Source organism: Hyaena hyaena, unplaced genomic scaffold (genome assembly GCF_003009895.1).
Source record: "Hyaena hyaena isolate Hyena2069 unplaced genomic scaffold, ASM300989v1 scaffold_154, whole genome shotgun sequence".
NCBI classification, from domain to species: Eukaryota; Metazoa; Chordata; class Mammalia; order Carnivora; family Hyaenidae; genus Hyaena; species Hyaena hyaena.
Genome location: NW_024080786.1, coordinates 138,148 through 165,980, shown reverse-complemented (window position 1 = coordinate 165,980; position 27,833 = coordinate 138,148). Strand labels below are relative to the sequence as shown.

At 40.9% G+C, this 27,833-nt stretch overlaps 1 protein-coding gene and 1 pseudogene across 1 annotated transcript; one reads left to right on the top strand and one right to left on the bottom strand.

Annotated features, from left to right (window-relative positions):
- Nucleotides 1–228: 228 nt before the first annotated feature.
- LOC120236394 (cytochrome b reductase 1) lies at nt 229–27,833 on the bottom strand. Its single transcript, XM_039239170.1, has 4 exons — nt 27,525–27,833; nt 12,174–12,382; nt 1,573–1,727; nt 229–1,039 (listed from the first exon to the last, which is right to left on the bottom strand). Exons 1-4 carry the CDS (start codon nt 27,715–27,717, stop codon nt 742–744), a joined length of 855 nt encoding a protein of 284 aa, XP_039095101.1. The 5' UTR covers nt 27,718–27,833; the 3' UTR covers nt 229–741.
- On the top strand, nt 13,240–20,655 carry LOC120236404 (annotated as a pseudogene).

Sequence of the window (27,833 nt, the reverse complement as noted above, 5' to 3'; positions counted from 1 at the left end):
CCCCAAAAATTCATAATTTCCTTTCTGTACTCACATTTTCTGTGTAACATAAACCCTGCTCCAGATCTAATTCTCTTTTAAAAATTTTTAAAGGTTTTTAAAAATTTATTTCTGAGAGAGAGACAGCGTGATCAGGGGAGGGTCAGTGAAAGAGGGGAGACACAGAATCCGAAACAGGCTTCAGGCTCTGAGCTGGCTGTCAGCACAGAGCCTGACGCGGGGCTCGAACCCACAAACTGTAAGATCATGACCGGAGCTGAAGTCAGACGCTTAACCGATGGAGCCACATAGGCACCCCACTCCAGATCTAATTCTAAAATGTTAGGACTGGAATCCCAGAATTAACAGGAAATGACTGCATGACAAGAAGCAAGAGATGCCTACATTGATGAAATTTACCAACAGAGTGACACATTTTTATTTTTTGTTTGTTTGTTTTTGAGAGACACATTTTGATCAACTGTTTGATGCAAGGCACTGTGCTAAATGTTTTGGTCCTCAGCAAGAAGAGGTAACATAACCACAATTTATATCTGCTATTATTTACACTGATCATCTCCTTTCTAATTCAGATAAGTTCATAGGCCTCAATCAATACAAACTCTTCCAAGGAATCCTACTTTATGATTAAAATAAATATTGACTCTGTGGCCCAATCATCTTGGGGCTGGATAGGAGAAGCTATACACTGTAGAGCTAGTTTGTAAAAGTGAAGTGATATGGCCACCTCTCTGCGATACTTTACATGGTGGATCTCTGTCCAGCCTCATCAATGATGAAGTTTCTTTTCCTTGCTGCCGCTTCATTGTTTAATTCTGAATCTGATTTGTCCACGTTGCTAAAGTTTATTGCCGAGCCTTCCACTCCCTCTTGAGAACCTCCATTTGGCTGAAGGAAGATCGAATTTGGTTCCTTAGGACGCTGCCATTGTGGTCTGGTGACTATCCAAAAAATGAGAGCCCCAAATACCACAATCAGAAGGCCAAGGGTATTTGTGAAAACACCTTCCGGTGGGGATGTACTGTACTTAGAACCGCTCCTACAAAAGAGAGAGAGTATGTCCAATTACAAATAGGGTGAGGTAGCAGCATGTCAAACAGTGTTGAATCTATCTGCTTAAAAAATGCCCACTGCTTAATAAATTCCCTTAATGTGTAATATTAAAGAAAAATTTAAGTTATGCTAAGATAACTCAGTGAAATAGTATAGCACTGTTAAAAATTAGAAGTATGAAAATAATATAGCACCTGGAATACCAGTAACACTTAAAAATTGAAAAATGGATGATACAAAACTGTATATACTCCATAATTATAGTTAATATAAGACATGTACATCAAAAAGATTAAAAGGGCATGTGTAACTTCAACAGTTATAAGAGTAGTACAATTTTTTGAACTTTTTGGTCCTTCTTCCAAGCATTATTAATGCTATACTACATGTATAATTCATTTGTTAAAAAATAAATTTTTACATTTTCTACTTTTAATATTAAAATCTTGTTACATTTTCCCCCAACGAATAAGTATGTAACATCTTAAATATTCCAGTTAGGAAAACTATATAACTTACAAGGCAAAGATCAATTTCTCAGTCACTCCCATAAGTACCGTTGCAATCACTGTTCCAAAGATGAGAAGTCCGGAATAAACATGTAAGGGCATGACAAGCGCGCGGAGGGAAAGTGGAGCCCAAGGAAGCAGAAAGATGGAAACACCTAGGAGAAGCTACACATCAACAGGTACAAAGGTTATCATTTAATTTGAAGAGGTAACCAACTTTAAAAGCAATTATTATAAAAGCAATTGTACACAAAATGAGAAAACCTTCTTCAGAACCAAGGGCAGGAGATGAAAATTTCCCCCACTCCAGTTCCCCCACTCCAGTTCCACTACTCAAAGGCAACACCTATTATCACTTTCTCGAGTATCCTTCCAGAAAATTTTGATGCCTATACAAGCATGTGTGTCTGTGTGTGTGTGTGTGTGTGTCTGTGTGTGTACGGAGGGAGAAAGAGAATTTTTAAAGTATTAATGGTATCTTACTATACATATTTGTTCTGCATCTGCATCTTTCTTTTTTCCCTTAATAATATATCTTGGAGATGGGGTGCCGGGGTGGCTCAGAGCCTGGAGTCTGCTTCCAATTCTCTCTCTCTCTCTCTTCCCCTCCCCTGCTCATGCTCTGTCTCCAAAATAAATATTAAAGAATTTTAATAATATATCTTGGAGATGGGGTGCCGGGGTGGCTCAGAGCCTGGAGTCTGCTTCCAATTCTCTCTCTCTCTCTCTTCCCCTCCCCTGCTCATGCTCTGTCTCCAAAATAAATATTAAAGAATTTTAATAATATATCTTGGAGATCTTTTCATATCAACACATGTACATCTGGTTTATTCTTTTTAATGGCTAATATTGTATCTTAAGGATGTAACATAATTTACTTAGTTCTGTTTCTATGGATGTTCCTGTATCTAGTTTTTTTCTATCATTAACAAAGCAACAGTGAACATTCTGATAACTTCTTGTTTGTTTTTATCTATAACCTTAAGGTTGCCGAGTAGAAAAGGAAATAAAAGATTTTTGAGTCACTAAAACCATACATGATAGGACTCATTTAGTCAGTTCAATCAAACACATTATGTGTTGGTGCACCTGGGTGGTTCAGCCGGTAAAGCATCTGACTTTGGCTCAGGTCATGATCTTGTGGTTCGTGAGTTTGAGTCCCACGAATAGAGCCCATAGGGCTCTGTGCTGACAATAACTCTAGTCCCACATGTACAAGATTCTAGATAAACCAGAATCCATTTACCTAAAGCCTATGCAAAAGTGAGCACTGAGGAGCACTTGGGTGGCTCAGTCAGTTAAATGTCCAACTCTTGACTTCAGCTCAGGTGATGATCTCAAGGTTCATCAGTTCGAGCTCCATATCGGGCACTGCACTGACAGTGTGGAGCCTGCTTAGGATTCTCTCTCCCTCTCTCTGCCCCTGTCCCTCTCTCTCTCTCTCTCTCTCTGTCTCTCTCTCTCAAAATAAATAAATAAACTTTAAAAAAAAAGTGTTAAGTTTACAATTTTATGAGGAAAAAGTGAATTCTGCTGAGATATGCCATTGCTTTGATAATTAAATCCCTGGTGGGATGCTTCTCTGCAGAGGATAGCAAGATTCCTATGTAACTGAAGTCTGGTAACACTTTCCATTTGTTTTGTGGCCCCACATCTCCTACCCATTACCAATTCTCTTCTCCTCAAGAGAATATAAAGATGATTAGGGACCACTGAGCTGCTGAATTTAAAGGGCATTTTTCCAGGTAATTACTTTGGATCTACTCCCCAAAAAAAACAATGGTGAAAAGAAGGAGAACAGGGAGAAACCCAACATCACTGTTCATCTTTCCTGACTGGGATCAAAGGACTAATGGGGCACACCAGAAGAATAAGGCAGAATGGGTCTGAGACCCTAAAACACATTTAGAATCAGCTTCTGGGAAATGATAATGAAAAAAATGCATTTGATAGGCTGGTTTGCATATTTTATTGTCCACCTAATGCCACAAATGCCTGGATCTATAAGAATTGGTTCAGAGGGTCCTATTTGGTGGCTGAGAATGTTGCTAACTCTCCTTCAGTGAAGTTGAGTGATTCTATTAGTATCAAAGGGCAAGCATCCTGATGTACAGGTTGTGATATCTATATGGAAACGGGCAGGGGCCACCAAGGATTAAGTGTGTACACACTTCTGTGAGTAAAGTCACCACATCTTTTCTGTGACTTGCCCATGGAAATATGTATTTTCCATATTTCTTCTCTCTTAACTCTTCATTCCTAAGATTCTGTTTTCTCTTATTTCTTTTAGGATTTATCATGTGTGCCTCTTGTAATCTTGTAGGGCTCAATGATCTAAGCAGGTGGGGTGCCAGAAATTTGCTTAGAGAATTCCAGGCAGTTTAACTTCCCTTAAAGGTTACTTTTAACATTAAAAAAATTTTTTTTGGCAAAAGAAAATACTAACAAAGGAGAAAATATAAGCTTCAAGCAGGAAGATATAAGCAATACATATAAATGAAAAGGGATCTGACACAGAACTCCTACAAATCTTCAAGGAGAAGAAAAAAGCCCTCATTTAAAAAATTTTTATTAATATTTTATTTATTTCTGAGAGAGAGAGAGAGAGACAGCATGAGCAGGGGAGGGTCAGAGGGAGAGGGAGATACAGAATCTGCAACAGGCTCCAGGCTCTGAGCTGGCTGTCAGCACAGAGCCCCAAAACCCTCATTTTTCAAATAGACAAAAGACATGAGCAGGTATTTCTTAGAAAGAAAACATGAGTGATCAGAGAAACAAACATTAAAACCACAAGAAGATATCTTTTTATACCCACTAGTTTGGCAATAATTAAAAGTTTGAAGAGGATGCACATTGGCAAGGATATGCCTTATGGGCACTCGTATATGCTGCTGGAAGGCACACACTGGGATCAACCAATTTGGAAAACAAATTGGCATTTCTTTTTTTAGGCTGAGTATATAATTACACTCCTAAGTATACACCCAGAGTAATCTTTGCATATGAGAGCCAGGAGATGTGTGTGTGTGTGTGTGTGTGTGTGTATAAATGTTCAATTTAGTATTGTTTATAGCAGAAAACAACTAAAAATAGCCCAAATGTTTAATAGCAGGATAACAGAAAAGTAAATTCATGGTATATTTAAACAATGGAATACAAAAAGTACAAGTGAATAAACTACAGCTAAGAAATCCACACAGTTCAATCAGTAGAATGAAAAAAGTGGAATAGAATACCTATATTATGAGATTATTTTTTCAAAATTAAAGAAGCAAAACTAAACAACATATTTCTTGGGAATTTACAGTATGCAGTAAAATTATAAAGAAAAACAGGGAATGACAGAAAAGCTTCCAGAGAATGGTTACCGCTAGAGGTTGGGATAGTTAGAGATATGGGATTGAGGTAGAAGTAGGTAGGGGTTCTATGTTTTCTAAATTAGGTTGGATAGTGGAATCATAAGAGTTAATTTTATCATGATTCATAACTTCTAAGCACACACAATAGGGCTTTTTTACTGAGAACCTCAAAGAGCTTCTATTTATATTATAAATCTATTGGTATTTACCATATTAGAAATTAAAGCTGAAACTTCTAGAAGTATTTATTCACTTAACAATGATAATAAATTCACTACATATTTACATAAATAACATGTCTTAGAAAAAGTAACTGTATTATGTGAAACAAAAAAATAGTGAGCCAAGTGTCATATTTTGCATATTTACAAATGATTTTAAAGTCTGATTCAGTAGTAGATAATTGAATTCCTCTATTTGTCTTCACATTCAGTCTTATGTGATATCACATATAATGTAGCCTCTGGAAAAGTCCATGTAACCCTCTGAGAAACTGACACAAAGATAAATACCATCTTAGTATTATGAAAGGTGCTTTGAACAGTAAGATCACCAAATAATCTTGGTTACCACTCTCCCCTACCCTTCAGGATTCTCTGAGGAGACTTTAAGAACTACTCTAAGAGGATGCCTCCGAAGCAGAGAGAAGGAACACCTCAGAGAGATGAAAAGAAAGAATAAGAAAATATGTGTCAGCAAAATTTGGGGGAAGATTGTCACAAAGAAATGTCAGCTTAATTAACTCTTCAAAAGAGTAAATAAAGGATCTCTGCTTTGCAGGGGAATCATTCCTGTGATTCTGTTTTCAGGGTTGGGGAATGGGGTGGGGGGGAAGGGGGCAGTGCATGGCAGGGGGAGGAGGCAATCTGGGTTGGTCCAACTCCCTGTAAAAGTGCCTCTTTCAAGAGAACACCTAAGACATAAGCGGACCCAGACAGATTTTTACTGAGTTTAATCTATGGACTCAGGAAAGGTGGGCTCTCTACTTCTAGGGTAGGCTCAAGGTTCTCAGGAGTCCCCTACCCCTGTCCTCTGTCAAGGACTGAGGGAAGCAGAGGTCAGACGTACAGGGAAAACAGCCTAATGTTTGAGCCCGATTGTTATTTTTAAAAAATGCCCCAGAGGCTACGTCTCACAAACCGAAATTAATTCTACACTTGGAATGCTTTACAGTCCATAGGTAAACATGGAGGAGGAAAGAAGACGACTTTTCAGCCTTTTTTGATTCTATTCTTTGTTGCTTCCCTCCTTCCTATGTGTACTGAAACCACCTGGACACTAGCTTCCCATGGCTGGTAAATCCTGACTTTAAACATAGGCGCTAAGCCAAACCCCAACAGTGCTAAGGTAAGAGGATCTGAACTTGACAATCTCTCCCACGCTCTTCAGACTCTGTGGTAGGATTGTTTCTTGAATTGTTCTTTGTGGGGGAGGGGAGTACAAACTGACTTCACAAACTTGGGTAAACGGTCTGGATGCAGTTAAACTTGGAGACTGAAGTGCAGGCAGCCGTGGCTGTGTAAGCCAGCATCAAGCCCGCGCCTGCCCCTTAGCCAGAGGCTCCAGGAAAGTGGAAACTTCCTGTTCCCCACCCACAAGTGGCAGCTCCAAGAATCTCCACCCAGAATTCATCTTGATTCAGAAAGAGAAACTGCTTCCCCTTTTAACTTTTTTAAATCTTTAATTTATTTTATTTTACTTTGGAGAGAGAACAGGAGACTGGGAGAGGGGAAGAGAGAAAGAGAGAGACAATCTTAAGTAGGCTCCATGCTCAGCTTGGAGCCCAACTCGGGGCTCGATCCCACAACCCTAGGATCATGATCTGAGTGAAAGGAAGAGTGGGTAGCTCAACTGACTGAGTCACCCAGGCGCCCCTCCCTTTTTTACTTTTAATCTAAGAAATCTGACAGAAGTATGTCTCTGTCAAAGCATATTTTTGTGGCACATGAATTTTTGCAACTAAGAATATGGAGGCAGCAATCTTTGTAAATCATAATAAGTAGGAAGCTTAGCTCCTATCAAAAGTGAAGAAAGCAAGCGTAGAATTGGTTTCTTTCCACTGGGAAAGGAAATGTTCTTTCATTGATTTCTTCCTGAGCACACCTGGGTGATCTGTTCTGTCATGTCTGTGGAGAAGCAATGCAAGTAACTTGATATCAGCTTTTATGCAACAAAGGAATAAAGTTGGAATGTCATCAACTTTTCCTGGTAAGAAGCTGTTCACCCAGTTCTTGAACAACCACAGGAACCAAGCACATTGTGAGTATCACAATCTGTTAAGGGGGCACCGTTTGCTTGTTTAGTTTTTGTTTGTTTGTTTGTTTGTTTTAATATTTTATTTATTTCTATGAGGGAGAGAGAGAGAGAGATTGAGAGAGAGAGAGAGACAGCGTGAGCAGGAGAGGGTCAGAGAGAGGAGTCACAGACTCCGAAACAGGCTCCAGGCTCTGAGCTGGCAGTCAGCACAGAGCCCGATGCGGGGCTCGAACCCACGAACTGCCAGATCATGACCTAAGCGAAAGTTGGACGCTTAACCGACTAAGCCACCCAGGCGACCCGCTTGTTTAGTTTTAAAAATTATGTATATATGCTTTGTATGTAACATATGATTTACTTGTATTTGAAACAAAAGAGCCACATGTTCAGGCAGGCCAAACAAGACACACTTAAACATTTAATAAGCCCCCAAATCAATCCCACCCATTCCCACAATGTGGTAGTGGGTTGGTGTATTCTCCCATACTTTTCTTTACACATAAACACATACATGTTTTTTTCTTTCTCCCTTTCCTTTTTTATTTTAAATGACATTTTACTAAACTTATTATTTATTTATTCTTCAGTATTTTTTATACTGAAGACTATATCTCACTCTTGGTCGGTAGACATGGCTACATTCCTTGTGATAGTTGTATGATATCCACCATGGATTTACCACAGATTATTTAACCACTCCCTATTGATGGATATTTAGGTTGCTTCTGGTTTCCTGCCTGTACAAACAATGTTGCACTAAAAATCAGTTTTAGGGGTGCCTGGGCAGCTCAGCTGGTTGGGCATCCAAATTTGGTTCAGGTCATGATCTCACAGTTCAAGCCCCATGCTGGGCTCTCTGCTGACAGCTCAGAGCCTGGAGCCTGCTTCAGATTCTGTGTCTCCCTCTCTCTCTGACCCTCCACTGCTCATTCTCATTCTCTCTCTCTCTCTTTCTCAAAAATAAATAAACATTTAAAAAAATCCTTTTGAGAGTTACTTATGTGACAGTATTTTATTTCCACTCTCCCCAAATGTGGGATTGCTAAAAGATAAGAATACATATATTTTTTTAAATTTAGTAGATATTAACACATTACTTCCCTAAAAATTTGGTGACAATGGATTTTCTTATCAGCAGTGGAAAAGCAAAGGTGGAGAGCATCCTTGAGCACTCACACCCTTGGCAGCAAGGAACATCACCATTGTTGTTCTGTTAGTCTTGTGGGGGAAAATGACATTTTATTGTTGCTTTAGCTTCTATTTCCCTAACTTCTTAGTGAAGTTGAACATTTTATATGCTGATTGGTGATTTAAGTTTTTCTTCTGTAACCTGCCTGTTCAAATCTGTTTATTCTTCTGTGAGGTTGTCTTTTTGTCATAATTTTTTAGGAGTTGTTTTATATTATACATTAAACACATTAACCCTTAGTACATGACACAATTATTCCCCATATCCCCTTGTGCAGTTTCTGTTGACTTTGTTATGTTTTGTCCCACATAATTTTTTATTAAAAAACTTTTTAATGCTTATTTATTCATTTTGAGAGAGAGAAAGAAAGAGAGCATGAGAAGGGGAGGGGCAGAGAAAGAGAGGGAGAGAGAGAATCTCAAGCAGGCTCTGCACTGTCAGCACAAGACCAGATGTGGGGCTCAATCTCATGAACAGTGAGATCATGACCTGAGCCAAAATCAAGAGTTGGATACTTAACAGACTGAGTCACCGAGGCACACCCCCATATGATTTTTTTAAAATTTTATGTAATCAAATGTCTTTCTTTTCCTTTATGACTTCTGGATTTCTTGTCAACCTGTGGACTCCCCAACCTCAGATTGTACGGATTATATGCTTCCTAATTTTCTTTTTCCCTTTGCATTGGCTTTTTAGGGATCTTTTTTCTTTTGTATTATATACAGAGTCCTTTCACTTGTTTGTTTAGTTTCTTCCAAATGGATAACAAATTATGATGGTAACACTTATTAAATAAGCATTCTTTCTCCACTAAATTGAAATACCAAAGCGTCAAAGAAAAAAATTCATGTACGTACTTGGACTGTTTCTGTCCTCTCTGTTATTTCCATGACTATATTTTGTTTACTCCTGTACTAATAGCTTGTTTTGAAGGCAGGTCTCCCTTCTCTTCTTTTCAAAATTTGTTTGATTATCCTTGGATATTTGCTCTGCAAGTTTAAAACTACCAATGGACTTAAAATTAGAATTATATTAAACATAAATATAGTTAAAGAGGGAAAGATATTTCTATATTAATTGCTCTCTTTTAATACTATCATATCTCTCTAATTATACCATGTTTTCTGTTTTTCAATAAAATTTTATAGTATTTTATATATTCTACATATAGATGTTATACCTTCATTGTTCAGTTTATTACTACATATCTTATAATTTTAAATCCACATTGTAAATGAATTCAACTTCTTATTCTAAGTGGTTATTTCTAGTTTAGGCAAAAGTTATTGAATTATGCATGGCTATTTTTTTTTTTAAATAAAAAAAATTTTTTTTAACATTTATTTATTTTTGAGAGACAGAGTAAGACAGAGCGTGAGTGGAGAAGGGGCAGAGAGAGGGGGAGACACAGAATCCGAAACAGGCTGCAGGCTCTGAACAAGCATTCAGCACAGAACCGGACATGGCGCTCGAATCCATGAACTGTGAGGTCATGACCTGAGCCAAAGTTGGACACTCAACTGACTGAGCCACTCACGCTCCCCTAAAAATATTTTTAATGTTTATTGATTTTTGAGGAGGGGAGGGGCAGAGAAAGAGGGAGACACAGAATTTGAAGCAGGCTCCAGGCTCCAAGCTGTCAACACAGAGCCTGATGTGGGGCTCGAACCCAGGAACTGTGAGCTGAAGTTGGTGCCCCTGCATGGCTATCTTATATCTGGGAACCTTTCCAAATACTTATTACTCTAACCGTCTCTTGGGTTACTAGATGTACAGTACATGTATTTTTTCTACAAACCGAAAAAAAGCCACAAATTCTCTATGACTTATACAGATTTTTTCATTATCCTGTAGTTACAACCTCTAAAATAAAGTTGAATGACAAAGGTAGCAAGCACCAATGTCTTATTAACATAATGTCTTCAATATTTCACAGTTTAAACTGCTGTTTGCTGTTGGATGTTAGCAAAGGTGTTTATCATCAGAGCCGCCATCTTAGACATGGAAGTATGTAGTACCAGTGGCTCCACATCTAAGAGGTGTTTGTTTTTCTCCCAGTGCGCTGGAATTGGAATAGTTTAAAGTATCTGTTCCTAGAAAGTCAAAGATATAAAACCGTCTGGACCCAGTACCTTTTTCAGAGATAGATTTCAAAAGACCTTACCATTTCATCTAGTTTTTTATTGTCCTGTTTAGGTTTTCTTTTTTTCTTTAATGTTTATTTATTTTTGAGAGAGGGACAGAGACAGGGTGAGCAGGGAAGGGGCAGAAAGAGAGTGAGGGAGACACAGAATCCGAAGCAGGTTCCAGGCTCTGAGCTGTCAAAACAGAGCTTAACATGGGGCTTGAAGCCATGAGCCAAAGTTGAATGCTTAACCCACTGAGCCACCAAGTACCCCAATCCTGTTTAGGTTTCCTAGTTCATCTCATATCAAATCTGGTAGTTTATATTTGGCAAGAAAATAATCCTTTTTTCTCTCTTAAAGACTTTTAAGTATATCATGATATACTAAAATTTAATAATCTGTCCTAATTTTAAAATAATATTTGTATCCATGATTAATTTCTTTCGTATTCTGAAGGTTGTATATTTTGTTTTTTCTCAATCAGGTAAACAATGGTTTATCTATTTTATTTAGTTTTTTTTTTAAAGAACCAGACTTTCATTTCACTTATAATTTCTTCTATTTTTTACTCACTTCAGTTTCTTGCTTCTCCTATATTCAGAAAAGTTAAGTTTTCATTGATATCCCAATTAGGTAGCTGGATATATACTGTCCTAAGAAAGAGAAGTGAATTGACATAGTTCACAAAGATTTTTCAACAAAGTGGTTACCACCAAAAAGATTTTAAAAATTCACCTTTTACTTTAGTGTCCTAGAATAGCCAAATCCCTATCACACTCTATTAACTTATGTTCAAATATACTACTCTGAAACGTATGTGTTTTTAATAAGTGAAGAGAAGACAGGGGAAAACTAAACTAATCACTGAGGCTTCAAACTCTAACAAGGAAGTAAAATTCAGGTCTTCATTCATAAAGTTAGGAAACAGAAATGACAGGGGCACCTGGGTGGCCCAGTCAGTTAAGTGTCTGACTCTTGATTTTGGCTCAGGTCATGAGTCCTGCATCAGGTCCTGTGCTGACAATGTGGAGCCTGTTTGAGATTCTCTTTCTCCTTCCCCCCTTCTAGCCGCCCCCCCCCTTCACTCCCAAAAATAAATAAATAAATAAACTTAAAAAAAAAGGAGGGGTGCCTGGCTGGCTCCGTTGGTTAAACGCCCAACTTTTGCTCAGGTCATGATCTCATGGCTTGTGAGTTTGATTCCTGCATTGGGCTCTGTGATGATAGCATGGAGCTCACTTTGGATCCTCTAATTCTTTCTCTGCCCCTCCGATGCTCATGTGCACATGCTCTCTCTCTAAAGTAAATATTAAAATAAAATTTTATAAAACAAAAAAGAAAAGTAAAATGGTAGAGAATATGGGGAAGAAATCCTGCCTATGCTTGTTTATTCAGCACATGGAACTTGAAGTTCAAATAATGGCAGTCTAGGTGTTATGGAGACAGCAATTTCTCTACATAGATATATCCATATTTAAAATTTCACGCTCAAGCTTAAAGACTGAATTCTGCAGTTCTGATGGCCCCTCAGGGAAGAATACTTACAATGGAAACAAAATGGAACAAGGCCTAAAAGGAATGAGAAGATTAGTTCGAAGAATATGAACGTGTAGAACACATCTACAGTATCTGAACTGTTTTACTTTTCATATCATGCTTATAAATACACTGAGACATTGACCTTTAAGATGTAGAGTATGACGACTGTCAGTCCGACCCAGCTGTGTAGACTGTACATGTTGGGGATATTCTTGGCATTGTGGAAATCAAAAACAGCCACCAGAGAGATAATTGCAAGAATGGCAGCAATGGTGTGTAACCCTGCATGGATGGATTTCATCAGGAGCTTGCTGCATTTCCAGGTCCATGGCAGTCTGTATACGATGATGGCTAGAAAGAGGCAAAAGGGGACAGAATGTGGTATTGTTGTTTTTTAATTAACACAAGTTGAACAGTTTGATGCACGGAACACTCCCTTCCATGAAACCCTTTTCCCCTGACTTCTGCTTTTCCCCTCTTCTCTGTCTCTCAGGCATCCCTTCTTGGGCTCTTTTAACAGCATCTTCTTTATTTCCAACTTTGAACCAATCCCAGTGGCTCTCAGGGTCAATTCTAAGACTTTTTCCTCCTTCTACACTCTCTGTGGGTGATCTCATTCACTCTTTCACTGAGATGCTACCTACAGGGCAGGGACTCCAAAATTCTAATCTTCAACCCAAACTTTTTTTTTTTTTAAAGTACGCTCCATGCCCAGCATGGTGGCCAACATAGGGGTTGAACTCACAACCCTGAGATTAAGACCTGAGCGGAGATCAAGAGTCAGATGTTTAACCGACTGAGCCACCCAGGTGCCCCTTCAGCCCAGAACTTTCTTCTTACCTCCAGACCCACATAATCCATCAGCTTCTTAACATTTCTATAGAGATGCCTCCAAATATCTCAAACTCAACACATCCAAAACTAAATTGTTAGTCTTATGGCCTGGTTTCTTCATATGAGTCATAGTTTGATAAAAAAAAAAAAAAAGACAGACTAAGGAATATATATACATATACATACATACATACATATATATACATGCACAAAGATTTAACTGAACAAGAGTATATCCACATATTTTACAAAAAGGTATATCCAAACATAGAGAGATAAACATAGGCAAGATGTCAACTTCATTAGTCAATAGACACAAATTAAAATCATGTGAGAATAGGTCCACCACATATCTGAATGGCTAAACATGAAAAATGCCGAGTATTGGAGAGGATGTAAGCAATCAGAGCTCTTCTGTTCTGCTGATGGGAGTTTAAATGGGAACAAACACTCTGGCAAATTAGCAGTATTCACTCAAGCTAAACTTATGTATAATTTATGATCCAGCAATTCTACTCCTGGGTATATGCCTCAAAGGAATATGTACATATGTTCACCAAAAGACATTCACTAGACTATTAGCACCACTATTTGTAGTGCCCCAAAACTAGAAACTCCCCAAATGCCCATTGTTATTAGAAGGAATAAATAAACTGTGATATATTCACATCACAGAATAATATACAGCAAAGAGAATGAATGATCTATAACTAGAACATCACCCAATGATGTGGATCAACCTATAATGTCGGTGCCAAGAAACCAGACATAACAAGTATAGACTGTATGGATTCAATTTATATGAACTATAAAAACAGGCCAAACTCATCTCTGCAGTAAGGAAAGTCAGGATAGTGGTTGCCCTTGTGAGGAAGTGGTATAGTGACTGGAAAGGAACATACCCTTGTATGATTTCTAGCTTTCTGCTAATATTCTGTTTCTCAGTCTGAATCCTGGTTACATAGGTGTTCACGGAGGGAAGATTCATCAAGCTATACATTGTATGTATACTTTTCTGCATATAGATTAAACTTCAACAAAAACATTTTTGAGTAGCATTTTTTAAGCATGCTGGTGTAAGCAATAGATTATATAGCCACATTAAGCAGCATGCAATTTTTGTTCTGAAGACAATATCCTGCCCCTACCCTCATTCTCACCCCCTCCAGTCCATGTCAGGAAAACTTACATCTGAAAATGTATGGCAGGTGGATAAAGTTTGAAAAATACTTCCTTTGGAAGGCAGATTCCATTACATCAGCAGTGTATTGTGTATATTGCTTAGTTCTAGTAAGAAAAAAGAAGCATATTCCCACTAAAGACATTTATAATTTAAATATAGAGAACTTCATAGGATCACAGAAATGTATGGCATTATCTAGTCCATTCTCAAATAGAAACACATATAAACCTACAAAGACAGATGTGATTTCAGCCTCTTTAAGGCTTCCAGCAAAAGATATTGATTTTCCTATTCTGTGGTTCCATTCTACAACACTTGACAGCCCTCACCATTAAGACAGTATTCTTTTTATCTAATCCAAACTGTGAAGGATTGCTACTTACTAACTTTAGTGCATATATGGATATCTTATAAATGTTGATTCACTATATTTCCTCGAGGATATGGAGACTTTTTGGATAACCATTACTGTATTCAGTGAGTCTTTCCAAGCCATTTAGTGCAACCAGGTATACCAGTCGACCCTTGAGCAACATTAGGGGCAATGACCCCTACTCACTTGAAAATCCATATATAACTTTTGACTCCCCAAAAACTTCACTACTAACATAAACCTTACCAATAACATAAACAGTTGATTAACACATATTTTGTATATGTATTATAGACTGTATTCCTAGAATGAAGTAAGCTAGAGAAAAGAAAATGTTAAGAAAATCATAAGGAAAATACAGTAGTGTCCTATGTTTATCCAAAAAATCAGCCTGTAAGTGGACCTGCACAGTTCAAACCCATGTTGTTCAAGATTCAACTATACTTTTTTTTTAAAAAATATTTTATTTATTTCTGAGAGAGAGAGAGAGAGAGAGAGACAGCGTGAGCAGGGGAGGGTTAGAGAGAGAGGGAGACACAGAATTTGAAATAGGCTCCAGTCTCTGAGCTGGCTGTCAGCACAGAGCCCGACGCAGGGCTCGAACCCACAAACCATGAGATCATGACCTGAGCCGAAGTCAGATGCTTAACCAACTGAGCCACCCAGGCGCCCCTCAACTATACTTTTAAAATCTAGTTCAATGTCCCTTCTCATCCTTACTTCAGCCTCTCTGAGGGCAGGAATGTATTTTGCTGTTTCTCCTTGTATCCTGAGCCTAGGATAGCCCTGGACTCAAAGCATGTAGCTCCACTGGTATGATTTTTAACTCTGATTTTGAGATAATTGTAGATTTACATGCAGTTGTATGAAATAATACAGAGAGATCCCATATACTCTTCATACAGCTGATAACATCCGATACTACCAATGGTGACATCCTATATAACCATAGTACAATATCAGAACCAAGAAATAAGACATCAGTATAATCCACTGACCCAATTCAGATTTCACTAATTTTATTTGTGTGTGATCTTTAAGTATTTTTTTAATGTTTATTTATTTTTGAGAGAGAGAGAGAGTGAGTGAGCATGAGAGGGGGAAGGGCAGAGAGAGAGACACACAAAATCGGAAGCAGGCTCCAGGCTCTGAGCTGTCAGCACAGAGCCTGACGCGGGGCTCGAACCCACGAACCATGAGATCATGACCTGAGCCGAAGTCGGATGCCCAACCGACTGAGCCCCCAGGCGCCCCTAAGTATTTTTTAAATAAATGTAAGATACTTTCTGCAGGCTGATCAAAGTCTAGAAGTCAAACTCAAGTCAACTCAGAGACACTGTTTCCCTTCCTTATTCATTTTCTCCTTGGAGTCAGAGGCATACCATATACGATTCTCCAGTTTTCAAGGAAAGCAAATGTCTCTTTACCCAATGACTTTGTGACCTTTCATCCACACAGTGGAGCCTTTTGCAATCTGTGTGATCAGGCAGTGGTAAAATAAAAATGTGGATAATATGAAAATCTAGTAATACATCTCACCCTCTTTATCTATACCATGGAATACTACATGGCAATGAGAAACAACGAAATCTGGCCATGTGTAGCAACATGGATGGACCTTGAGGGTGTTATGCTGAGTGAAATAAGTCAGGCAGAGAAGGACAAATATCCTATGTTTGCATGTATAGGAGGATTAGGAGGAACTTAACAGAGGAACAAGGGGGAGAAGAAGGGGGGAAATGGTGGTGGAAAGGGAGAGAGGCAAACCATGAGAGACTCTTGAATGCTGACAAAAACTGAGGACTGATAGATGTGGGGGGGAGGGGGGATGGGCATGGAGGAGGGCACTTGTGGGGATGAGCACTGGGTGTTATGTGGAAACTAATTTGACAATAAACTATTTGTGTAAAAAAAAATACATCTCACCCTCTTCTAGGTTAACATCATTACACACACACACACACACACACACACACACACACACATTGAACGCTTAGCATGCTAAATGCTCTATATGTTTACATCATAATTTTTACCTCAACTCTGTGAGGAAGGTATGACTACTATTACCATTATATAGAGGAGAAAGCTAAGGCAAAGGAATGTTAAGTAGCTTGCTTAATCTCAATTCGCATTTTAAAAATAATATTATTATTGCCATCATCATCATCATCCTTATCATCATTATTATCATCATCATCCTATTATCCAGACACTGGAACTGGATAATAAGGGAACCTGAACATTTACATATGAAAAGAAAATATGTGGATGATGCTTCCTTGAAAAGCAAGTTATGAACACTAAATCACAACAGCTTTTTTCCTCCAATCTGGATCCTCTTGTATCAAAATTTTCCAAAATCAAAACTAACTTCTGATATTAGAAGTCAGGAGTAATTATCATGACTGAGAGAAGTTACAACGGTTACCAGGAAGATTCCCAGGTGCCTAGGATATTGTTTCATCGTCCGGGTCAATGAGTGTGTTCATGTTATAAAAACATGTAACTTATGATTTAGGTGCTTTTCTGCATGTGTGTGATTCTTCAATAAAAACTTACCTACAAAAAATGTTCAGTGAAGAACTTTTACTCTTCTAAATACTACAGACATCACAAAGGAATGTGTTTAGTTTCTCATAAAATTAAAGTCTTTGCCCCTTGAATGTTAAAACTGGATTTTTAAACCTTGCACATTTACTCAAATATTTTGAGACTGGTTGCACACGAGCTTTCCTTCTCCAGCAGTAGCATGAATGGAACACAATTTAATCTTTTATTGATGATTGGGGGTTACCAGTAAAATATATCGTCCTGTAGAGAAAGACCTAAGGGACTTCTAGGGCAGGAGACGTGCTTGCCTCCCACCCACATGGGCCCAGGCAATTACAGTGTTTTAGCTCGTGGGTCTAGTTTAGAGTTCTTCAATCTCCTCTTTTAGTTTCTTGCTTAGGTTAAGGTGCTTACTCTCCTTCCATTATCCTGTATAATCTTTTCTTCCTACCACCTTTGAGTTCTAGTTTATACATTTTATGTTGACAAAAATCAGAACATCTGTTAAATCAGGTTGATGGATACATGGGGATCTGTTATGTTACTTTCCGTATGACTGAAAGAGTTCCTATTAGTTTCCAAGTTAAAACAATATTTTTGTAAGCTCACGAACCCAATCGTGAATTAATCTCAACCACTAAGTTGGCAGCCTGTGGAAACTGGAGGGGGGCTCTTATGTGAGAGAGGCCTGGAGTTTCTGCCTCTCCGGGTTATGTGGAAGTTCTGCTAAATATAAATAGTTGACTATCATTCAAAGTGTTCTCTAGATAAATGAGGGATAACTGCATAATGTTACATTTGCATAAGGTGTTTACATGTTTTTAAAGATGCATAAATAACCAAAATATGGTGGACTCATGGAGAAAATGGCAGTCTTAATAAATCAAACCACATTTCTTAAACAAGAAGCTACTCTCAACAGCTATAAAAACTGCCTGGAGAGTGGAATTTAAATATTTCTTGCTTCTTTGGCTTGGCATTTACCTAGACACCATTCCTGAGGTTCAGTGAAAAGGAAGAAAAACGTCTCATAAGCCCATGAGGAGGGGAAATGGCATCAAACAGCTACTTGTAACTGAAACAAGGGTTTTCTGTTAGAGGCCCTAGTTGGCAAGACCATTTCCTTGCAGAAAATGAAGGGAAACATGAACATATATATATATTTGAGAAATACATTTTAAATCTTCTTTAGAAGAAAAATTATTGGTGGTGGAACACACCAGTAAGAAAGAAGAAAGAAAAAAGAAAGCAAAGAAGGAAAGGGAAAAGGAAATCAACATCTGTGTATAATTATTTCTTGGACAAATGAAGGTGAAAATATAGTAACTTGAACTGAATTTAATTAGAAAATTTCACAGCTCCTAGCTCCATAATCAATTCAGGACTATGTGAAAATATATATTCTCTAAGATGTAATCTCTGGTTTGACACCAGCTTTCCATCCATAAACTATTTACATGCAATGCAAATTTAGATATGTCAAAGTGCATGTGAAGAGAGGGGCACTTGGAGGGAGAAATGTCTCCAAACATAGAAAACAATTTGACTCTAGTTTTTCTGTATTTAAATCTTGTGATTCATGAAGGTAGAAGCATGTCTATTTTGTTCAATGTCATATCTTAGCATTTAGCACACAGCCTGGTACATAGTAGGACTTCATTAAATGTGAGCTGAATAAATAAATTTTTTAAAGTACAGTAGGGGGGCCTGGGTGGCTCAGCCGGTTACGCACCTGACTTGGGCTCAGGTCATGATATCACAGAGTGTGGGTTCAAGCCCCTTATCTGCCTCTGTGCTGACACCTCAGAGACTGGAGCCTGCTTCAGATTCTGTGTCTCCCTCTGACCTTCCCCAACTTGTGCTCTGTCTCTTTCTCAAAAACAAATACTTAAAAAATTAAAAAAATTAAAAAGTACAGTAATTCATTATTTCCCAGAAAATGAACAGATCCTTTTTTAAAATGCACAAATCAAAAACTCAAGACAATCTGTACTGCTGATCCAAGTGTTAGCTCATGTAAGACCAAATGTTCCTTTCAAAACAGTAAAAGGTATTCTACACCTGGGACCACTTAACAGCTTGACATACACTTTAAGTGAACCCCAAAATAAAATAGGGGTAAATTACTGTTTGAAGTACAGTGGAATTTTAAAACACTTGTAAACTCTATGTAAATATGGTGTATGCATTACGCTTATCTTATTAACTCTTTGAATAAAGTATTATTTTGACATCCTTGGTGTAAACTCAGAGCAGGATTAACTAATTTCCCTTTCACCCAAGAATGTACCAGACTCTAGACAAAGACCTCCAGTTTAAATGTAAAACCAGAGAATCCTTTAAAATAATCTTCTTGGAAAGATTCCTGCGGTAGCTATCAAAGAGAACCTGAGCTTTGCAGCACAAATGCCTGAAACCCGGGCCGCTAGAGCTGCGCTAGCAGAGCACGCAGGGCTGGGCCGGCCAGGGCGCGGGCCGGCGGGCGGGTGCCGGGGCACGTGACCAGGGCTGCGGCGGCGGGCGGCGGGCAGACCTGCGGGCTTCTGCCTGGGCAGACCGGGCGCGACCCCCGCCTGGACGCCCGCCTCCGGGTAGGCCCAGCCCGAGCTCTGGCAGTCCGTGACAGAGCCGGGCGCCCACGGCCGGAGCGTCCCCAGAAGCACCGTGCCTGCGCTCCCGGAGCGCCCCAAGCTTCCCAACGCCGTGGCCGGGGCGTTGCAGCAGCACACAAGATGGAGCGCGATTGCAAGCAGCAGGCGGGGGAAGAGGTGGACAAGATGATGGAACAGAAGACGAAGGAAGCTCAGGGCGAAGGAAGAAAAAGGATATGGTAGAAAGAATGTCTCTAGAGAAAAACAAGGAACAAATCTCGGTTGCAGGAGAAGCTTTGGGCCCTACAAGAAGAGAAGCAACAGCTTTTCCGGCAGCTCAAGAAAGTTTTACATGAGGATGAGAAATGGAGGCTTCAGGAGCCCAGTGACCTGACCAGGCTGACATTAGCTGCGTACCAGCAGAGCCTGACCGCTCACACAGGAGCTCCTCTTAGCCTGCACGGGGCCCCTGGAGGGCACAATCTCCCAGGCACCACCCTCATAGTGGCTGACAGAGCCAAACAGATGTTCGGACCCCAAGTGCTTACAACCGTGCGCGAAGCGAGCTCAGTAGCGGCTTTCGCAGGGACACCCAGAGGGTGGCCAATACACAGGTAGTCTCGGCAGTGCTTACGGGACTGCCCAGCTCGCTATGGTCCCGCTTAGCCGGCCCTAGCCAGCAGCTCAGAGCACCTGCGGCGTTTCCGGCAGTGCAGTACCTGTGACAGCCACAGCCCTATGCAGTGCACAGCTGCTGTCAGCCCACCCAGGTGGGGTTCCTCCAGGCTGGTGGCGACCTGTCCTGACAAAAGCCCTTACAAAAACAGATGCAACATACTAACCAACAGACTGGTTTTCCTGACTCTTCCTCCCTGCACCGCATGCACCCCCAAGCTCTGCGTCCAGCCCCTGGACTCTGCCTCTCCCCAGCGACCTGTGCAGAAGCAACCGGCAGGAAAGTTGGGCTTTACAGCTACCAGCCAACCTGGCCCTTGGCTCCTTCATCCAGCACAGCCAGAATTCTCCGTTCTACCACAAGCGACCATCAGATTTTTCTCTTCCATCTCACCCCCACTCCCTGCCACGATGAGGGTGCCCAGTGTGTCCCAGTCCAAAAAAAATCTACCTGCCACTGCAATCAATCAATCAATCTGATCTTTGGAACATGTCTGTGTATTCAAACTGTCTCAATAGCACGAATATCATGAAACTGAAAAACCTTTAGAGAATCAAAATGTAGGAAGCAACTTAGATGATTTGGGAGATTGGTTTTAGTATCTTGGCACTGAAGCATCCTTTTGAAGAGACTGAAATTACCACAAAGGTGGCTACTTGGTACCAAAGAGTGTGTGAAGAGAGAAAAATTCAATTAATTGCTAGATATTTAAGTATCCAGAAATTCTGCATTGTTAGAAACACGAGCTATATTTTCCTATGCTTCACATCAATTTTATAACAAATGAGAAATATACTGGCTCTAATTATCACCTTTTTGTCTGGCCCTCGTCAGAGAATCTCTAAAATTAGGACCTGAATGTCGAATCCTAGCCAGCTATAAATATTTAGCGCTCAAGTTTTCTAAAAGAAAACTGTTAACTCAGCTCTAACAAACTCAAGTGGGAACAGCTTGTAGGCATGGCTGCATTTTACTTATTTGTTTTAGACAGTGTCTGGCATACAATACGTGCTTAATAAATGTATGTTAATTAAATAGAATGATATATGAAAACTGGATGAATGAACAAACTTGGAAAAGTACAGCCAAAGTCTGTACTGTTCTTTCAAAGCTTATTTTGACCTTTTAAGAAAGTTTCTACAGGAAGAAAAAAAGTTATGACAAATATTTCTGGTCTATTTTCTTAAAAGAGAACAGTATTCTAATTTTTAAGTGGAAAAATTTCAATCCCATGAAGTCAAGACAGAAAGCTCTAGCCAAAGTCACTTGTAACCTGGGAGGTATAGACTGAATTTGGTCCATAGATGTGTTTTGTTTGATCAGCACAGGGGGTTTTGTTTTGGTTTTGTGGCTAGTTTACTTTTAGATTAAACTTGTTTTTAAAAATCTGTATTCTCCTGGATAATGGGAAGCTCTAGCCACTTTGGGCTGGCATCCCCATACAGCCACCATCTGCTGCAGCTAAGAGGTTTCCTATTTTGTCAAGAGTAGACACTCTCCAATTCTTTACAGTCCTCCCTCCGCCCTCAACACGCACACACAGAAGGCATTTGCCTTGAGCTGCATGAGGATGTGACCTTTGGTTAATGGTCTTAGTTAACGGATAAAGTGGCTTGACACGAATGTTATTAGGAAACATTGCTTACAATGAAAATAACCCCATGATTGGTAAACTGTGTCTAGACTGGGAAAAACAATGAAAAATCTATAAACACCTGATAAGAATGCCAAACTCTGGGCTTCCCAGAGTGCAATGATAACTGTTATACCCTGTTTTGGTTTCCTAGGGCTACCATAACAAAATACCAAAAAACTGAGTGGCTTCCAATAACAGAAATGTATTCTGTCACAGTTCTGAAGGCCAAAATCACGGTGTTGACTGAACTAGTTCCTTCTGGAGGCTTTAAGGGAGAATCCGGTCCATACCTCTCTCCTAGCTTCTGGTGGCTACTAGCAACTCGTGGTGTTGCTTGGCTTGTTGACACATCATTCCAATCTCTGTCTCCATCTTCATATTGCCTTCCCCTCTCTGTGTCTCAGATCTTCTCTTTTCTAAGGACACAAGTCATTAGATTTAGGGCCCACTCTAAATCAGGATGATCTCATCTTGAGATCCATAACTTTACATCTGTAAAGACACCATGGTCACATCCACAGGTCCATAAGAATAGGACTTGGGCATATCTTTTTGGGGGACACTGTTCAACTCACTATATATCCCCTGCAGGAAGAGTGGAAGCCAGGTCTATGGAGTATTGCAAGAGATACTGGTTCCTTTGGGACATGGGGACCTTAAGCTCTGATCCCTCCAATGCAGATCTCATCTCCGGGGAATAAACTGTCACCTGGAGAGAGGCTAGTTTATGGAGAGATATATGGCTGCTACATGAACCATTGCAGAAAGGATGTCTGTTTGGGGCACCTGGGTGGCTCAGTCAGTTAAGTGTCAGATTCTTGGTTTCCACTCAGGTCATGATCTCGTGGTTTGTGGGATTGAGCCCCACATCGGGTTTTGCTGACAGTTCAGAGCCTGTTTGGGATTCTCTCTCTCCCTCTCTCTCTGCCTCTCCCCACTTGTACTCTCTCTCCCCCTCTCAAAATAAATTAATAAACATTTTTTTAAAAAATCACAGACACACAAAATAGAAAGAAAAAGAATACCCGATGCTGTCACACTAGCAAGCTCTGGTTCCTATCCTAAATCCTCTGAGTAGGCTGGTGCCCAGTGTGGTCTTGGCAGTCTGTGTGTCTGAATGATTAGTTGAACATAGGAAGACATTCTAATGGGTGCCACACACCTAATCCACTTCACATAGTTACTTTATAAGCCATCCCTGTAGGTATGGCCCCTGGTTTAGAGGACTGACCAAACTTGCATTAATTTAGTAAATATTTATTGAATGCTGACTACAAGTTAGGTAATGTTCTATACACCATGGATACAGCAGTGAAGAAAACAGACAAAGGAGCTTCAAAGGAGCTTACATTCTAGTAGAAAAAGCCACTGAGTGAATAAATAACTAAAATAGTCAGTGGTAAGAATCTGGGTAATGCTGTGTTTTAAGTCTGGCATCTATATGATTATTTGAAGGACTGAGTGAGACGTGTGACAGGAAAAGAGGAATCCAGGATGACTGTATGAACATCCAGAAGGATGGGTTAAGAGTGTGGTTGTTTTTAAGATGATAGAGATTATAACATGTTGGAAATAATCCAACGGGGGGAGAAACATGTTGGAAATAATCCAACAGGGGGAGATGCAGGAGGAAGAGAGAACTGAAGTGATGAAGCCTGTAGGTTGGCAAGAGGAGGCACAGGTCATACTTAGCAACATTCTAATGACCCTGAGGGCTTCAGAATAAAGATGCATTTCCAATATAATATGATGCCCATTCTTCCCTAATAAACCAGTGTTGCCAAACTGGCTAAACAGGATAATCACTAAAGGGGGGAGGGAGGGCACATTTACTTTAGATGCTATTATTATCATTATAAAATGAGTAAAATTGCATTTTGTTACTAAGAATTTAATGATGGTACAGAACTAATCACTCATTTATTCAATTACTATTTATTGGCCTACCATTTGCCAGACCTAGTTGTTATTCTAGGTGCCAGATATACAACAGTGAACATTTATTTCTTAAGCCTAGTACTAAAACATTTTTATTAGTTACATTACAAAGAGATCTGCATGTATTTATGTATAACAAAAAAAACAAAACGTGTTTTGGGTTGCCTTGAATTGTGTCTTTATGCTTTGTAAAAACCCTCTCTTCCCTAAACTTGGTAGGTTTCATTATTAATGGTGTCTTCAAGGCTGGTTTTGGAGATGGTATCTGGGGCACTTTGTCCATTATCTTCTTTGCCAGGTTCTACGCCAAAAGCCTTTTCAAATACATTTAAGTGGACTTGGATTTGGTCACTTTGAGATACATTAATAGGCTATGCCAACAGTCTTAATTCCAGACCTACTCAATTTCTTTTTCTTAGTCTTTTAAATGTTACTTAAATGTAGTTAGATTCTCTCACAAAGCCAACTTGAGATCACCATACTATTCAATTTCTCTTCCTTCAGTTTATACAGTAAACAGTTCTGCCTGTGGAAAGGAAGGAGTGTAGAATTGCCGAGGCTTCTATTCACCAAATTTATATACTTGAATTTTCTACCTTTTACCAAATAACACATTCCACCTTGCTGAACCTTTTAAAAGGTCAACTGCCACTTTGAGAGGGTTTATTTATTTCAGTCTTTTCTGTGGCTTTCTTTTCAAGGGCTGTTTCTCTGATTTCCTGGCAGTATACTTATTTCATGGGAAACAATCCTTTTAAGAGAAGCACAAAGCCCCTTCTAAAGTTCTCTTTGAAACTCTTCTTCATTCATGTTCGCTAGGTTTCCCACTAGTTTAAATTTTTATTTCAGTTTTAGATATCTTATTGTCTATTATAGTCTATTTTAGAATACATAGATTTCTCAAAATATATCTGGACAATGTGTATTTAGGTGTGCGCATACCTCACCACCACCACCCCCGCAACACACAGGCATTTATTTTATAACTTTTATGCTTACTCCAGAGCTTACTTCTGACAGGACTTACAGTGCTTCACAGGACTCTTTACTTGTTCTCAAATGGTTTTAAATATTGTCTATTGTCCATGTATTATATCTGTAAGGCATTTCATGTTCAGAGTAATAACTGGACTTTAGCCTTCCCTTCCTCATCTCTAAATATCTGTGCATCACAAACTCAATTTTATCGTATTCATTACTAGAGATCTGAAATAGCAAAACCTAAAAATTTCCTCACTGAGACAGTAAAAACGTCTGTTTTAACATGGTTCGTCTGTAAAGGGTGTTTCCCTCCTACTGCTGGATAGGAGGAAGTGCTGGGTGAACCAAGATTCACAAGAACTCAGTTATACAATGCATGTGCCTGTATGTATGAAAAAGCTTATGTTTCTGCCACTGAAATGCATTATATGATTAAAGTGCTTTGCAAGTCTGGAATCCACATAATAAACAGGATGGGGAATGTTGACAGGACAAACATTCCAAAACTAATACAAACCCCGTAACTTAGCTTAAGAAATGCAAGGTTTGCATAAAAGCAACAGATGAACATTTCCAAAATATCCATTCACACATTTTTGCTCAAAAGTGAGTATAAACAGATTAAGGAATGTCCAAAGTTTCAAGAAACTACATTTTTAGGAAAACTCTAATGGGCTCTAACACGGATAAACCATTTCAAAGTGTATATGAGATGAAGAGTTTTTGCTTCTCTTAAGAACACTCTGCAACAAATGAGCATATTAACTGCTCTGTGCCCTTGTTTATTCTACATAACTGTGAAAGAGTGCACTTAGTGGGCATACAGAAAGCACTCAATAAATATCAGCGATAGTTTTGTGACTGTCTCCTCTCTGGTAAGTCAGGAGACAACTAATATCATCTATGTTTCCCTGACCCTAAATTATAAGAAGACTCTGGAAACTTTCTTGGTATTAGAAGCTGTTCTGCAGGGCTGGTTGGAAAAGATGAAGAGACTGTTTCCACTACTTTGAGCAAACAGGAGATGTTGACAGCTCTAGCCAAAGTTAAGGGCTGCACCACAAAGGAAAGAGTGTTTTTGATGACAGTGACTTTGGAACTTGAGTATGTTTTTCTTATTTTAGGTCAGTGGCAAAATATGTGGGACTTACGTAAGGAAATAACTTGGTGGAAGGTGGCGCTCGCACCCCCATGACTATCACAACCCAGGTAAGGGAAGCATTAGCAACTTGTCTGCCACTATATCCCAGAGCGGGAGAATGCTGGCCACACCTGCTGAGGCTGCAGCACAAGTTTGGAACGGAAACAAAAATCTTTTCTTCAGGAATGAGGTCGGAGCTTTTTTGTTAGCTTCTTTGAATTAGAGAGCCAGACATTGGTGGAGAAGAGGCAGCCTGCTCCAAGCCAAGGCTAGAGGTTTCAGCCCGGGGGCACCTCTTTCTGAAGCCTTTATTTACACTTGTGTCCCTTGTTTTCTGAGGTATAACCCCAGCTCACCGTTTTCTATCCTCTTCTAAATACTTTGTCAGCCAGGCCTTGACTTCACTTTTTGAAAAGTGGCTACAAATAAATGGCGCTTGCACCACTAGCTGGAGGTTCCTCCAGCCAAACAGCAGAGGAAGGAAATCGTCAGGACGCTGTGAGCAGCACTATACGACCACAATAAAAACTGTCATGGATTGAGGGAGGAGGGGGGTGGACAGGAGAAAAAAAGAAAAACAAAATCTGTCATCAACTGGAACCTCCCTCCGGGCTAATCGCATCCCAGGGAGCGAGTGCAGGCCCGGAGCTGCACTCTTGTGGGGCCAAACGTGCACACAGCAAACCCCAGTGTTGTCTCAAGCACAAGGGTCCCCGGGAGCCAGGCAGCCGCAAGCCCTACCTGGCAGCCCCCACCCCGCTTCGCCGCCAGCGCCCAACAGGAAGCCCGGCGGGGGGAACTTTCGCTAGTCGGAAGCCACAAAAACAAGTTGGGTTCAAGTCCGTCCGCGGCCCAGGCAGGGCAGCCTAACACCCTTTTGTGTCCTGGCAGCTTCCAGGGCTGGACTGAAACGAACGCTCTAGGAGAGGCGAAACCAGAGATGATGCTTCGCTCACCCTTTCACTCAAGGCTGAGGATGAGACCACGGGAGACCAATTCTCGCCCCACCTTTTCCCGCCTTCCCCTTCTACTCTGCAGCCGTGAAGAAAGTTCGGAGAAGGCCTCGCCTAAAGAGCGTCTCGGCCCCCCTGACTGCGCAGGCTCCGTCCACAGGGGGGCGATTTTCGGGGCTAGGGGGCTAAGGACGCTCGGCACTGCGGCCTCCCTCCTCTGCTCCGCTTTCTGGTGTCAGGGGGATGCCTCACGTGCGCCCCGGCCACTCGCAGCAAAGAGTTAACCCAGTGGGGCCGGCGCGCCGGGCCACCCGCTAAGCGGCAGCCGCGCCCCGCCGCCCCCCGCGAAGCATCTCGCGGCGGTGCCCGGGCCCCGCGCGCCGCCGCCGCGCCGCCACTCCCCGCTCGCCCACGTCGGCCCCGGGCAGGCTTCGCGCGCCCGCGGCTCCCAGCTCCGTCCCGCCGCCACGCCCCGCCGTCTCCGCTCCCGGTCCTCGGCCCCGCGCGCCCCGCGCTAGCCAAGCTTCGCCTCGCACCCCGTCGCCCGACGCCGTCAGCCCCCCCTCGGCCGGAATCGGTCAGGGACCCCGGCCGGCGCGTCCCTCCCCGCTGCCTCCCGGGAGGTGCCCAGTACCGATGCCCTGGATGAAGACGAAGCCAGTGACCACGAGCACCGGGTGCCAGTTAAACTCGAGCGCGGTCCCATCCCAGCCGAGTCCCTCCCGGTAGTGGAGGACCCAGATGAGGGTGAAGAGCACGGACAGGAAGCCGACGAGCAGCGCCGACACCAGCAGCCCCAAAAAGCCCCTGTAGCCGTCCATGGCCATCAGAGCCCCATACTCCGCGCCTCGGCAGCGACAGAAACTGCCAGGCGGCGGCGGCGGGCTCCGGGCACTCCTGGGAGCCGTCTCCGCCCGGGAGGAGGGGCTTCGCCGCGCGCCTG

Coding starts and splice junctions, on each gene's coding strand:
- LOC120236394 (XM_039239170.1), bottom strand. CDS start 27,717: ATGGCCATGGACGGCTACAGGGGCTTTTTGGGGCTGCTGGTGTCGGCG. Junction 1,728..12,173: donor TCATACTCTACATCTTAAAG/GTCAATGTCTCA, acceptor GTTGATGTGTAG/CTTCTCCTAGGTGTTTCCAT. Junction 1,040..1,572: donor GAGAAATTGATCTTTGCCTT/GTAAGTTATATA, acceptor TCTCTTTTGTAG/GAGCGGTTCTAAGTACAGTA.